The sequence below is a fragment of the Ixodes scapularis genome, unplaced genomic scaffold (assembly GCF_016920785.2).
Source record: "Ixodes scapularis isolate PalLabHiFi unplaced genomic scaffold, ASM1692078v2 PGA_scaffold5__190_contigs__length_132052651, whole genome shotgun sequence".
NCBI classification, from domain to species: Eukaryota; Metazoa; Arthropoda; class Arachnida; order Ixodida; family Ixodidae; genus Ixodes; species Ixodes scapularis.
This window is the reverse complement of record NW_024609880.1, coordinates 31,355,939-31,370,665: the sequence shown is the minus strand read 5'-3', so window position 1 is coordinate 31,370,665 and position 14,727 is coordinate 31,355,939. Positions and strand designations below refer to the sequence as shown.

At 44.2% G+C, this 14,727-nt stretch overlaps 1 protein-coding gene across 1 annotated transcript in view; it reads right to left on the bottom strand.

Annotated features, from left to right (window-relative positions):
- Nucleotides 1-14,727, bottom strand: part of LOC8033819 (run domain Beclin-1-interacting and cysteine-rich domain-containing protein) — a 35,682-nt gene that overhangs the window by 11,532 nt on the left and 9,423 nt on the right. Inside the window, exons 6-12 of the mRNA XM_002406092.4 lie at nt 13,793-13,843; nt 13,167-13,329; nt 9,075-9,189; nt 8,937-9,005; nt 6,169-6,242; nt 4,598-4,662; nt 853-1,153 (exon numbers count right to left, since the gene is read on the bottom strand). Coding sequence (XP_002406136.3) covers nt 853-1,153; nt 4,598-4,662; nt 6,169-6,242; nt 8,937-9,005; nt 9,075-9,189; nt 13,167-13,329; nt 13,793-13,843 — 838 coding nt within the window. The remainder of the gene's footprint in view (nt 1-852; nt 1,154-4,597; nt 4,663-6,168; nt 6,243-8,936; nt 9,006-9,074; nt 9,190-13,166; nt 13,330-13,792; nt 13,844-14,727) is intronic.

Below are 14,727 nucleotides of genomic sequence, written 5' to 3'. Positions count from 1 at the left end.
GACTCGTGCGTGCGTCCCTCCGTCGCTATGGCAACTGAAGCCTCTCTCTTCGCTTCTCCCCGTGTTTTCGAGCAACCTCCTTGCCCCGCGAGTGCAGCTTGCGGCTCGCGCCAACGCTCGCGCCGTCAGCGCCGTTATCTAGTGTCGCACAGGGAAGCGAGCTCGCTGCTCCGGTCGTCGGCGCGGTCGGCGGGCTGTGCCAAAAACCGCACTATAACCGGTATTTCCCTTCGCGCGCCTGCATTTTAAGCGGTATTTAATTACATGGAGTTCTATGGGAGGTGAACCGGTGGTTTAAAAAAACCGCGTTATACCCGGTCCTGCACTATAAGCGGTTACGTTGTAAGTGGTCTATACTGTACCAAGTTGTTCTTTGAAACAATAACGTCTGCCACGGCCCAGGCAAAAAGACAAAGTGCCTATTTTGCTGCATGTGGAGGGAGCCGAGGTTGGACGGAAGGACTTCTTCAAAAGGCCTACTGTAAAATCTCTAGAAATGCCCCACCCCTGAAAGGTAAACCCCCCATTTTTGGCTCTATTTGCTTTTTTTCTTTTACACATCATAATATAGCCCACTCTTAGTAATCACAGTGTTGGAATCAATAATGACCTCGTTATAAATGCGTCTAGTTAGCTATGGCGGGATATGATAGAACAGTGCCGACTGGGAAGTACAGTATTCTTTGCTTCAATGCCCTTTGCCGCGATAACAAGTTTGACAGGGACGCGTGATCTAAAAATATTTTTTTTAACTTTTCTTGATTGCACACCGAAAATAAGTTTACTTCTTATTTTCACCAAATTTTTTCTCGATTTTAAGTGGGCCATCTCTCCGGATAAAACGGTACTCACCTGTCGGCCTGACGACAGCAGCGGATGTATTGTTCGAGAGGCCCCAGAGCCAGCCGACACTGCCTGGCCTTTTCAAGCGACCGCACCCGCGAGTAGAGTGCTGAGTTGACGTCCCTGATGTTGAAAAGTGGGGCCGGCGCCATGCGCTCCAGGAGGTCCCGGGCGAAGTTGGACACCGGGTAGAGCCCAAAGTCCCAGCGCTCCAGCACCCTACCCGGGATCATGGCACGCGCGTCGCTGTGGCAGCAGCGGCAGAACAGCTTCCCCAGGTAGGAGCAGTAGCGCAGGCGGCCCAGCTGCCCTGCGTGCCCCAAGCTCCGATTCAGTTCGAAAGCAGACCCAAGGAGGGGATGTTGCTGGCGTAACCACATTGTCACATTCCCTCAAACTCCCCGACTTTCCCAGGTTTTTGCCTGTTACAAGCATTCATGCAAAATGAAATAAGGAATGCTGAAACAGTAGTCTGGAATAATACGCTATTCAACATTCGCTTTGAGACGAACTGGGACAGGGAGTGTTGATCGGGGCGGGGTTAGCCCCATTGAGTGCGCTTCCTACCGAGCACGGGTGCACTGCAGAGAAGCAACACCCGCAAAAGTGTCCTTCGCGGGAGTTGCCTCCCCGCAACGTATCGGTGCTCTGCAAGTGCACCGGCACTCCTACCCAGGGAAATGATTCAAAGGGGCTAAAACTCGCGACAATCAACATTTGGAAAACTATGAAAGTATGTGCATAGGAGAAAAGCACACTTTCAAAGTGGGATGGCGGACGGGCACACCTGGTGCATATAAAAAGAAACAAATATTTTGTGAATGGTGATACCTGCATATCAGTAAACTTTTAAAAATTAAACTGTGGCTATTATGTGGGAGTATATATTAGGCAGAGACGCCCTGACAGCCTGCATTCATCATTCGTGTTTCTTTGTTTTTAGTTCCAGATTGAAGAAAGGATATTTGCTTATTTAGCAAGATTTACAAATCCCCTATACGTAGCTGGGAATCTCTAAAGGTTCAATTTTATGTCAAATCTGTCATTTACGTGCCATCTCAGTGTAAGCAGTGGACTTTCTGAGGCCACAGCCCATAAATATAGCTAGATTAAAATTAGTTTAGAAAGAGACAAGTTGAAGCTTCGGAACAACCATCACGAGTTCAGTTTGGTCTTCATGGTCCAACAGTAGTGAAAGGCTTGGAGAAACTATTCTATATTCAGTTCGAAGATATCCGGCAAAAAACACCGTTCAGTTCGTATTTGCTTCGAATTCAAAATCCACTCTACCAATGCCTACAAAATATTAAGCAAGATCTGTAAAAGGCTAGGGCATTATAAAAATTAAAGGGAGATAAATTGGTGGACCTTTAGGGAATGCGTTAGCACGACCCTTTGGAAACGCCACACATGTCTCGCCTTTGGAAACGCTAACGCTGACCCCTTCACTTTTCCGTTTTGGCTTCCTCTTTTGATTCCTCTATTTTTTGCTGCCTCTTTTTCACTTCCTTGCAGGGTCAGCATTAGCGTTTCTCAAAGGGGGACGTGTGCGGGGTTTCCCAAGGTTCATTGCTAATGCATTCCCTAAGAATCCACCAATGGATCTTCCTTTGATTTTTGTAGCACAAACCAAGGCATATGCACTATGGACACCTGCAAGTTCAGACTCTCGGGCTCGTCTCAGCATCCGCGTGTGCATTGGCTTCTGCCCCATGATGTCGCCTCCCCCTCACCTTTGTCCTTTACTACTCTCCTCTTCTTGATGTGGCACGATCCCCTTGTCACTGTTTTGCCCACAGAAGGACGCCATCAGCTTTTCCCCGTCATGGGGTACTAATGCGAACGCATTAATAAATGTCCCCAAAAAGTGCAATGCAGAACTGTAACATGCCAAGTTGAATTTGAGGGTAATCATATACAAATTCATGTTCCCCCCAAAAATTCAGTGGTTCCACAACTGCCGCGAGGCCGCTATCGCCTAAAGCTCCACTACGTCAAGCGCTTCAGATTCTCTATCGAAAGAAGAGCAGATCGCTCGCCTGGAAAGCCACCGCTGAGAACAGAAGCTACAGCTCCGCTGCTCTTCCTTCTTCACCAGAGTGGAAAGGCTGAAAGTTTCTTTTTCTTTTTTTTTGTTTTGAGCCAGGGTGAGAATTTTTTTTGGCCACACTGCCTTCTCAAGCCTATCCTAGGGTGCCTTCATGTGCGCTTCGCATAGAGTCATGCGAACTGCCTGTTTCCCTTTCCCACACCCTTTTCCACCGCCATTTTGTTCCTCTCATTGTTTCCCCGTGCGCCGGAAAGTGGCCTTTGTGTTTATCGGTCCTTCCATCCGAGGGGGGAAACGCTAATCCTCCCTCCGTGGGTTCCACAACGCTGCTCCGAATTTGTGAGATAAGGTGCTTGTTTCCGGGAGGGTTATAAGCCCCACGGATTATCGCCAAGAACCAAAATGGCTGCTGGTTTGTCGGCGAGTGGTATTACAAAGGGTGGCAACACCCTAGCAAAGCGCACATGAAGGCTCCCTACCCTATCCTACAAGTTGTGCAACAGCAGAGACCTCTTTTATGGAGCCACAATGCCATGACATGATCCTACAAAATCTCGTTTTGCTGCAGTACAGCCCCATGCTAAGGGGAAAAGCACAACTCAGAGCAGGGCAGAGAGTGCACGCATGGTATATATTTATTTTAAAAAAAAGAACTGCAACTTGGTAAACATACTGCCAAAGATGAATGGTCCTTTTCATGTGTTTTCCTATTAAAATATTTTAATTGATAGTCAGCGCTCGTCCTGTGTATTTCTTCTTCGTCCTCGTCCGTTTTTCGCGCTGTTTCCTACAATGGATTCCCACCAACTCGCCCAACTATCCATTCCTTTAATATTTGCTTAACAGTAGAAGTTTAAAAAGTGCTATCATTCAAGAATATCTGTTAGGCAACAATATACTGACAAGCTGCGTGCATCACTAAACTGTTTCAATACTTTTTTTTTTTTTTTTCAAATTTGAGACTAAAGGGAAGATACTTGGGTAAAGCACGAGGATTTATGTATCCCCTCCATTAGGTATAACTAGGTATCACTTTAGGTTTCATGTTATGCCAAATCTGGCGTTCGCTTGTCATTCCTTTGCAGGCTTTAAACTGTCCAAGGCACAGTCAATAAATATATAGTTTGATTAAAATTAGCCAAGCCTAGCAAAGGACAACCGGAAGCTCGGGAAAAAAGCTTAACAAGTTTGGCTGCAATTTTTGTTTAAGCATGGTCCGACAACTGTAGAGGGCTTGGAGAAAACTACAGCAACTATTCAATACTACATTAAAAAATATTTTGCCACTACAACTATTCATTTCAAATTCACTTCGAGCTAAAAGATCCACTATTCACGCGTACTTACCACAACTCAACATAGTAATCAGCACAAACGATTGACTGTGGTAAATTTTGCAAAATGCTTCATAAAAACTATGCGACTTGAAAAGATTAGCCACTTCAAGTACTTGGATGCATTTTTGGTGGCTTTTCTATAAATGTGGATGATAAGAAAACTCATCGTCATAAACAATAAGCCCCAAAGAATCTCTCAAACTCCTAAGGAATAAGCTCAAAACAGCCGGGAAGCCCCAGCAACAGATCAGCGGCTTAGGGCACCCAATGAAACGCACCTTCCAAACAGGCTCGTGACCACAATGTGGCTACACCAATCCTTGCCATTAAAGATAGAAAAGCACAACAACTGCCGCAAATTCCTCACCTGTACTAACCCTCATGCCACAGCCAGCACATCGGTAGTTCTGCTTCGCCAACTGCAACTTGCGCCTGCACAGCAAAGGGAGGTCGCTTATACAATTCAAAGAATACACCTTTCAAGCAGGTTCCCGAATTTCTATGATGGAGAAGTGCAAGGGCAAGAGACACTTTTCTACGACGGTTACAAAGCACGGCACCAACGAAGTCGGTGTATCTGCATGCTGAATAATTATGCATCTGCCTCTTGTAGATTGCAAGTTTTCCAAATTTAAGGTTACATGTACCATGCAACACCTAACCAATAGAAAGCATTGTTTTGGCCAATTAGATCTGCAGTACAATGTTTATTATTGGGCGTGCCCATACTTGATGAATAATGTGAATCGTAATAATACTAGTAACAAAATGTATTCTAAATCCGAACACATTTCTTGCGGCAGCCACTCTGGGAAAATTCTGCACTGTTAAAACGAATGTGCGTGCATGGGAGAGAAACGAGCGGATCAATTTTGAAAAAACAACAAAATTCCGAACGTCCCCCAAGAGGAATCAAACCCAGTACTCCAAGATTGTGAGCCCGATGCTCAATTACTGTAAAAAAGGAAGGACTCGTGAAAGTGAAGGTCGCTAAATGTGATGACATTTCTCCTGCCAACCGACACCGCAAAATGTGAAAGTGGCGTGACAATTGCTCTTACTGCACAAGTACTCGCGCAGCTAAAGGGGTGTCCAAACAGGACACTACAAAACGCACGACTCCGACAAACCGTGAAAATTGAAGCGGACGCGCCTGCTTCAAGCCCGCTTCAATTTTCACGATTTGTCGGAGTCGTGCGTTTTGTAGTGTCCTGTTTGGACACCCCTTAAGGTGCGATCGATTGCAAGGAGCTTGCGCTTGTGTCAGCCATTGTGCAGAGATTCCACAGCACACGACAGAGGGCATACTTTCAAAAAGAGTCTATGACAGATAGAAGTCGTACGCTTGCCAGAAGTGCTTCTGCGATCTTCGCAATGCTTCGCGAGAGAAAGAATCAGACTGAAAAGGACTTCACTGAACACGTCCATCGTGCCGGTCAGATGCCAGAAAAAAGAAAACTGTGTTTGGCTAGGGACAGAAAAGCAAGGTGGACTTGTTTTGCTACAACCAAGGGAACGATGAATGTCTGTATTATACGACAGAATACAGCCTTCGTAGAAGGGACGTTAAAATTCCACCGCACTTAGACATAGTAGTTTGCAGCGGAACCTCAGAAAGACAGTCCCGTTTTTTACTTCAGATCAAATAATTGTTTGCCATGGCCCTCACAAAGCTCAAAGTTGAAGTATGATAAAAATACAAAAGTGTGAATGTTTAGTAGCAGTTAAATCTCGCTGTGTAGCTTTAGAGTAAAAGTCCTAATCGAAGTGAGAAAACGATCACTCAATCACCAGCCCTACCTTCCCAAGTACAGCAACTTTAATGACCGGCCAGGCGTGTGAAAGCACCTGTGCATATATCGCTTCAATACCTCGCGTGACCGCCTCAAATTTAATAAATTTGTCTGTCAGCTGCAATTATACTATGAATGCACTTACTTGAGTTCAGGCTGAATGCTGAAGATGATCTGCTCACGTGGAGGCGCCCACTCGGAATTGCCACGAAGGCGCAGCTGCGGCCAAGCACAGAGCCATATCAAACGAAAGAAAAAACTGACCCCATCCACAATCTTGGCGATGGTGATAATGGTAATCTTTGTTCACAAACGGCACTATACTCCATTCACACTTGAGCTGAGACTGCAGTCGATGGCGCAAGCACATGCGATCAGGAATTTGAAACATTCTTCCGCAGAATGAGCGCATGCGCTAGAAAAGCATGTCTCAAAGCCAGAAGTACAGGCTAGCTTGCATTGTGGCTTAGGCTGCAGTTTCAGCTTAGGGGTGAATGGAGTAGAAGCGGTCCACTGTCATACGAATAGAATAAAAAAAAAACATACTGAGCAGAAAAAAAGAAAAAGACAAGCAAAGTCCTAATCATGCATGGTATCCTGAGCAAGGTTTCTCTTACTTATATTAGTGGATGAATTAATAGTAGTAATGGGGGAGACGAAGTTAGCTGGATTGAGTGGCAAATTTGAAGACGGATATCTTGAAACACGGGCTGGTTACGAGAATTCTACGAAACGAAACAGTCTTGCAATGCAGCAACCTTGAAGTTTCCACTAAAAACACAAACGCTAATTGCAGCAGTTAGAAAGTTTATATTAATAAATTTCACTTAAGAAATCGACGGCTACGATTATCCCTGCTCTTTGGGGTCCGCCCAAGAGTGCATCCCAAATGCAAAAACATATTTCGGATACTATCATACTTTCTTTTCTTTAAACTTGGAAAACTTTATTTTGGATACCCGGTTGTAAAAATATCCCAACTCCTAGACTACACTAGATCTCCCTACAGTAGTCAGCTTTCTAAGGAAAAATCTTCACTGTATCAGTGCCTTATCGTTACACGACTACATAAATCAGTAGCTTATATGTACCAGTATTATGAGCACACCTCAATTCTGCTTCCCTATATCCTTCTTTGCTACAGGATTCCCTAAGTGGTTAAGTAGTAACAATATTCAATACCAACTCTGGTACATGAAGTACTGATGCAGCAAAGGTATACTCGTGTCTCATTAATATAGACTCCGTTCATATGGGCACCCCACTGTATGGGCAAAATTTTCGAGGACAAACTGGGTAAATATGTATTTTCCGGTCTATAAGTCACACCTTTGTACAAGTTCCACCTATGCACTGTCGAGACCGGTTATAACGAAGTTAACGGGAATCAGAAATCGCTTCCCTACATCCGCTTCTTCGTTATATCTGAACTCATACAAATAACATGAAAAAAAAAATAACACGGGCTGTCACAGGCACATGTTTATCGAGCCTGCAGAAAGCGTTCGAGGCTTCCCTGCACACGTCCTCTGCTAGATAGAAGCCGCTTCTTGCCAACTGCAAGAGGCTCCGATCAAACAAAAGATCCAGCTGGGTAAGGACCGTGTCGACAACTGCAGCGGGCGCCGCGAAGGACGCCGGCGGTGGACGGCATTCTTTACGTTTATGCGCATTCCATTGAGGATGGTACACTTTTGATTCAAGGAGATTGCCTTCGTCTTTCCCGTCGAACTGTTGGCAGTGCCGGGACTACGCTGACACGGATCACGAAGCAAACAAAGAAGCACGCACGGCACCAAGTTCGCGCTCAAGCTTGTCTGTCATCGGTATAGAGAGCCTAGAATTAAGAGATGGGGCAACTGCTCGATCGGGGTCACGTGGTTTGTGGGCCGCGTTTGCAAAACGAGCTGCAAGGAGTAGAAACACTTCAGGGTTAACCTTCTTCAAATGTGTCCGCCTATGTGCCCAGTTCCCTAGCCACACTGGCCACGCGACAATCAAATGCAAGCATTTTTACTGCTCACTCTCTTAAATCTATGCTCTCTCCGTCATCTCTGCCAGTATGTTGTCACTAGCACTCCGAAAGCCTTTATTCGCATGCCACGACGGCTTCTTCTTGCTTCTTCTATCCGCTTCCCAGATAAGAAGCAGGGAGCAGACAACGCTGTAGAGGCTGCCGCTGGCCGCCTTTCCAGCATCTTCATCAGCCTGTTCTGGGTGGCTACTTGGCCACGGCAGCAAAGTCCGGCGGTCCAAGACTTAGTAATTTTTCCGAATTTTATTCTTCGCTATATCAACGGGAGCCGCTCAATTTCCTTCGCTAAAAACAGACACAAATGCACTGAAAAAGTGTGAACAGAAATGAGGAATTGTGATCGCTGCGCTGTAGCTGCTGTTTCGTTATAACTGGTCTCGAGAGTATTTGTACAATCAGTGCAGCGAAACTGTATTAAAAAGCCCACATATGTGCATTATGACTGCAAATATATAAGCAAGCAAGAGGACGGTTCAGGATTCTCGTCAACTAATCAAACAAGAAATATAATCCCGTGTCAAACTTTTCGCAGTTAAAGTCTGTTCTTATAGAAAAAGGCTGCATATAAGTTATACCGTTGTGTAAGACAAACAGACATCAATTCTGGGGAAAAAAAATGTGGCTTATACGTTGGAAATTACAGTACATGCTCTTTTGCCTCATAACTATTGACGATCGACACACATTCTGGACGATTTTTGGGGGCAACAGATGCATCCACACTAACGAGACCTGTCTGTAATGAAATAACAAAGATCTGGCTTTATGCTGAAAAGGCTCTGCCGTAATAGTTTTGATGGCAGGCTCTTATGTCTGTGTGCGAGTAATGACAGCAAGTGGCAACTGGAGATTTCAGCTTGCAGCGGCCCAGACTGTACCTTGTGTGCGGTGTACTCCTCTTCCTGCTGATCTGGCGAAACAGGCCAGGCGTCAGGAAGTGGCAGCAACTGCATGGGTGGAGCAAAACAGAGTTGTTCCGAACACAAGCGACGAAACATTCGGTCACTCGCACTCACCGACTGGTCGGTCTCGTGCTCCGAAACCAACCACTGTAGTTCTGATGCCTTGGGGAGTTGCTTCCCAGAGAACCGCTTGAGCAAGCTCAGCGCCACTGCCTCTGCCGAAGAACACCTGCAGCAGACAAGCCTCATCGTGCAGTTGCAAAAAAAAGTCACAAAATCACTATATAAGAAAAAAAAAAAAACTGTTGTGCACAGTTTGCGTTTTACACAGTACTATACTCTCCCGACATTCCACCCTAAGACTACACTCTAAACATGTAACTGAAAGTTGGAACCACACATTTCATGTACCCTTTCAGCTTGCAGGCACAAAGTGGTGCCAGAAATCTAGTGCATGCCTGAGCAGCTTAAGAAAACATGCCACTTATGGCTGCATAAGTTAAATGCTTAAAGCCCAACGCACAAAAAGAAATTCTTCCTGGCAGAAGATTTTTCTCTTTTAGTTTGTTTCCCTCTCCAATTTTCTTTTCACTTCTTTACGTCCTTCTTGCATGCTAAGCGTCTATAAGCAGCTTATAACACCCGAAAGTTGTTGAATCGTAAGGGTTGTTCCTGATGGCTTCTTAATGTCTTTTAATAATTTCTGGCGGAGCTCTTCGTACTTTGAAAATTTGAATTAGACTGTGTTTAATGTCTTCAATGGTTTCACATTCAAAGCAGTTGGGTGTTTCTGGCTTCTAATAAAGATAAAGGGAATAGTTGGTACAATAAGAAACTTTTGGCCGTATTCGACGGAGAATGGCTTCGTGCTGTCTCTTCAGACCACGAAATACGAAACCACGAAACATCGAGTTGAATCAATATGTTTTAAAGATGAGCTTCTGTCGATGACATTCCAAAGGTGCTCTGCTTTAGATTTCCCTAAAATTTATGATATCATGCAGATATCAGATTTCGAGGATGCAGCCAGTACTTGTTGGAGAGATACATGAGCAGGTGTGGTCACTGCATCAGCAATTTCATTACCTGTTATACCACAGTGACTAGGTACCCATTAAAATGATATGTACGGTAATGCTTTAGTGAGACGATGTCAGTGTGAGTTTTGTGTATTTCTAAGATCAGTGGCCTGTTTGGACTATTTTTGCATAGATGTTGTAGTGACTGGACGGCTGACTTAGAGTCGCTGACTGCTATAATCCAAGCACAAGGGGATGCTTCTAAGATGTATCAAAGCGCCTCACGGATGGGCATCAGTTTGGCAGCGGAAGAGCAGATTTTATGGGAGAGCTTGTAACCGGCTTTCAGACAAAGCGATGGTGCCACCGATCCAATATATGATCCATTCTGTGCTGTCGATGCATTGGTACATATATGACAAGAAGAAATGTGTTGTGTATATAAATGAGATAAGAAACGCTGCTGAAGGACGATTGAAGATAACACAGATTTTTTAGTTGTACCCGAGATGGTGATGTAGACTTCAAGAAGGAAGCAGTAACCAAGGTGGTGTAGTGAGTAACATGAAAACTTGAAATGGTGGAGGTGTTGCTAACAAGCTCTACCGTTTTTCCTTCCATCACCAGTGCATCAAGCATCTCCAGTGCATACGGATTTTTGTTTCGTGCAAGCACTGGTATGTTAATGAGCGCTGGGCTGCGTTTACACGCACGGCAATGAGCTGATAAATGCCCTGGTGCTATGGTCTTCACAAGAGCCAGAATAATGTGGTTCGGGTGAAAATCTCTAAAAATTAGTAATTGGAGTTAAAGACGAAGAAGAGGAAGTACTTAGGGTTAAAGACAAAGAGGAATTATAACCCAGTTGCTAGGCAGCGGTATGTTTATCCGTTTCTATCATTTGTGTGTTCATGCTTACGTACTAGCTGACACTTATACCTAACATATACCAACTAGATCTACTTGAGACTAATTAAACCCTGAAAATAGCATTCAGATCCAAAGTTTAGATCAATACATATTATGGGCAAAACATTTTGTTGTGACAGAGAAATGAAATTGAGAAAACAGGAAAAGCTTTACAAACATGCTAGCAAACAGCCTAGATATGAAACTTTGAATTGATGTTACTATAAATGTGTGCTTCCTGAGTTTAGTACTTACAGTATTGTTGTTTGTGACTTGTAAAAAAAAATGTTTTAAAAAATATTTTCGTTTTTTTTATTTTCAAATGACCAGGGTCTTCTCATAAAAAAACACTAAAATTAAAAACTTTAAAAATTGAAGAAGTTTAACAGGCCTAAATGGGTCACGTTTTTTTTTTTTTTTTTTTTTAAGTTATACACACAAAAAAAATATATATATATATATTTTTTTTTTCGTGCATAACTTAAAAAAAAAAAATATTTCTAGGAACATTTACGTTGTTGGACGCACGTTAGGTGGGGGGGAGCTAGCACTGCTCTAGGCCCCGCCCAGTGCTTAGCTAACTAAGCACCTTTTCTCGGCTCTTATTGGTTGGAGAGGTGATTGACATGTGAAATATTGTTTCTCCGTGCCGCAATATTTTTATCAACAATGTTTTAATGTTTGAGAAACAAATAATCTGATAGTCATTGTTTTAAAAAATATTCGGAGATTGCCTCATCTGCTTCGGTTTAAACGGCAACAAACATGACTGCTGGCGTTTGTGGCAGTGTTCAACGAGCATAGCTTGCTGAGCTCGAATATTTTTATGAGTGAGAGTTGTTCTGCATTCACCGAGGTGTTTAGAGGAAGATCTCTCCAGCCGACGCAGTTTGCAGCAAACACTGTCGCAACGATATATGCACCTTCGTAAGTGCTGTGCACGTGCTTGTGTTCGTAGCAGGACTGGCCTAAGCCTAGCATTCCATGTCAAATATGTTGCTGGATTTCGCTGGATTTTTTCATTTGAGCGTGTTGATGCCGAATAAAGATGTTGGAGCCCGTAAAAGCGGCCCCGCTGCTCTGTGAATTGTGCTACCGTCGTGACTGCAACCATGGTTTAATATTTAGAACATACGTACGCAGCTAAGAATTTGCGAGCCACTTGGCTGGAGGCAATCGGGCGTTCGGCTCACATCAAGTTTGTCGCTCCAGTAATTTTGCTTCGAAAGGCAAGTAGCTCTCAAGTTTTGCAATGTGCCAGACCTGCCAAAGCGAATATTTTTAGGTCGCGTTTTGCGAGTGTTGCAGAAGTTTTTAGACGGGTGCAGAATAGCAGAGGGAAGGAGGTGAAAATGGACGCCGACGAGCAGCTTTCATGTCTGCGTCTTACGGGCATCGCAGACGACAATAGACAGTGGTGGAATAACAGACAATGGCGGAGGCTGCCGCATACCTGCTCACACGACTAGCAGACGGCGTGAGATGCCAGGCTAAATGCACCGGATGTCGTGAAACACTAGGCTTGCAAGCATGTTTCGCCAAACGGACGAGCCAAACCAGTCGTAATGGGTGGTGCCACTGATCTGAGGGCGGGGCCTAGAGCAGGCCGTGACCTCCACCTGAATTGCGTCTAACTACGTAAATGTTGAGCAAAAGAAAAAATATATATTTAATGAAAAAATTATATAAAAAAATAATGTTCTATCAACGCCCTTTAAAAAAAAAACTTTTTTTTTTTTTTTTTTAAGCAATAGAAAACGTTTATTTAGACTGCCTTAGGGGGTGGAGGGAAGGGAATGAGCATAAGAGGTCATCTGGTCGTATAGGATCAGTGTTGGTAGCGTACCGACACACCTAAGACTAAAAGCAGGAGATGCAAGCCCACGAGAGAGCAAGTAGCATTCCTTTGCCAATGCACCTAAAACTAAAAGCAGGAGATGCATTAAAAAAAAAGCCCAGAATAGAGCGAGTAGCATTCCCATACGTTTATAAGGCGAAACCTAAAACTCTAGACTATATATTTATTTCTGTCACCAACAGTACACATACAAAGCTTTGCACAATAAAAACGATAATGCATGCAAGCTGGCTGAATGCAAGCAAACATTGCCTAACACGAATGGGCGAATGGCCAGTACGCTGGCCTCAGACAATAGGAGGAAAGTGCATTTGTATGTTCGAGCATAGATCTATGCAAAGCAACAAAGCATTCTTCACGGCTTAGCTACAGGCACTCATCATTGTTCTGAGACGAAAGCAAGACCCAAAAATAACTCACAATTTACTGGGTTCCTCCAGCGACAAATCAAGCAAAGCTCCTGGAACCTCTGTGTCTGTTGAGACCTCCAAGAGACGCTCGCCGCTAGACAAGCGCCAATGACTCGGCGACTCGCCAGAGCAAGGTGATGCAAGTGGCGAAGCAAGCCTCGCTCCCGTGGCATCTGCATCAAGGGGAGAACAAGTCGTCTCAGCGTCTGGAATTGTCGTGGACTGTGCCCTGGCAATCCTCGGATGCGTAGAAAACTGGATAGCACCGGAAGCACTTCTTTTAATTTCAAATATCACACTTTTTCTAATCTAAATTTTGTGTTACCTGGGCGTTATTTGCTGACATTTGGTGCTACCTGGATATTATTTGCTGACAACAGAACTCCCCACTCCCTACATCGTTTTAGAGGTACTTTAGTAGGAGAAACACAACTTCAAAGCTAAAACTTATGCATCTTTATGCTCACCTAAACTTATTGAATTCAAATGTGCCATACAAGCTTATAATAAAGAATAGCCATTTATTAAAAGAAGAAAAAAAAGAATATGGTGTTGTCTTTACTCCTAGAAGTGTCAACCCGAGCCTAAGGAAACTTTTAGGGGATTCCATCAGTTGATAACCTTCGAGAACCTCACCAGAGAGCTCGAAATCTTCCGCGTCATCCTCTTCATCGTCTGACACATCAACTGGAAGTGACGAGGCAAAAAATTATTTAAATGATGAGACATTAGCCACTAGGATTGCTTATCATATTACCGAAGAAAAATGGTGCCGATAGGTAAATTTTATCTACAAAAGCACATCAAGAAGCAAGTTCCACTTTGGATTGAAACAAAAATAAGAAGACACACTACTGCGTTGTGTATGTTCTTTTAAAGGTACAACATTTATTCTTTCAACACAGTCACCTTCAAACTGTAAAAACTTGTCAAGATGTGCAACTAAATTCTTCACACCTTCAGAAAAAAAGGCCCCCAGTTTTTGCGAGAAACTGTCAAAAACATTTAGGTAAATGGGAGGTGTGGAGACTTCCACCAAACAGCCCCGACTTATCTATGTGCAGCTACTATCTGTTTGGTAAAATGAAAAAACATGCTTAGTGGACGACAATTATAGCCGATTCACACGACGGACCAAATCGCGATTTTCGTCCGCGGACCGTGTACCACGTGACCGGGACGTCACCGATTCCTGCGATCCGCGCCTCCTCCGCGGAGGCGCGGACTGATAAAGTCGAGCGCCTTTTTCACTCGCGGACGTTTGGCGGCAGACTGACTTGGAAAGCATTTAGTCTGGCAACGGTACATGGTTTTCTTGGTATTTTGCTTCTGTGCGTTCAAAACAAAAATGGCGCGTCGTTGCATTTTGTGCGTTTGTTGGTTCATTTTATCGTACGATTCTTGGTTCCACGCATGAGAGAAACTTTAGAAACTTTGTCCGGCTGACGCGACGCAGGTTCCGGTGCTCCTCCGGGTCCGTGTCAAGAAGCTCCCGTCAAAACTAGTCTAGCACCGCAATAATTCTTGCACGTCCAATCAGGATTTCACCGAGCAAGCCCTCTCTTGTGGAT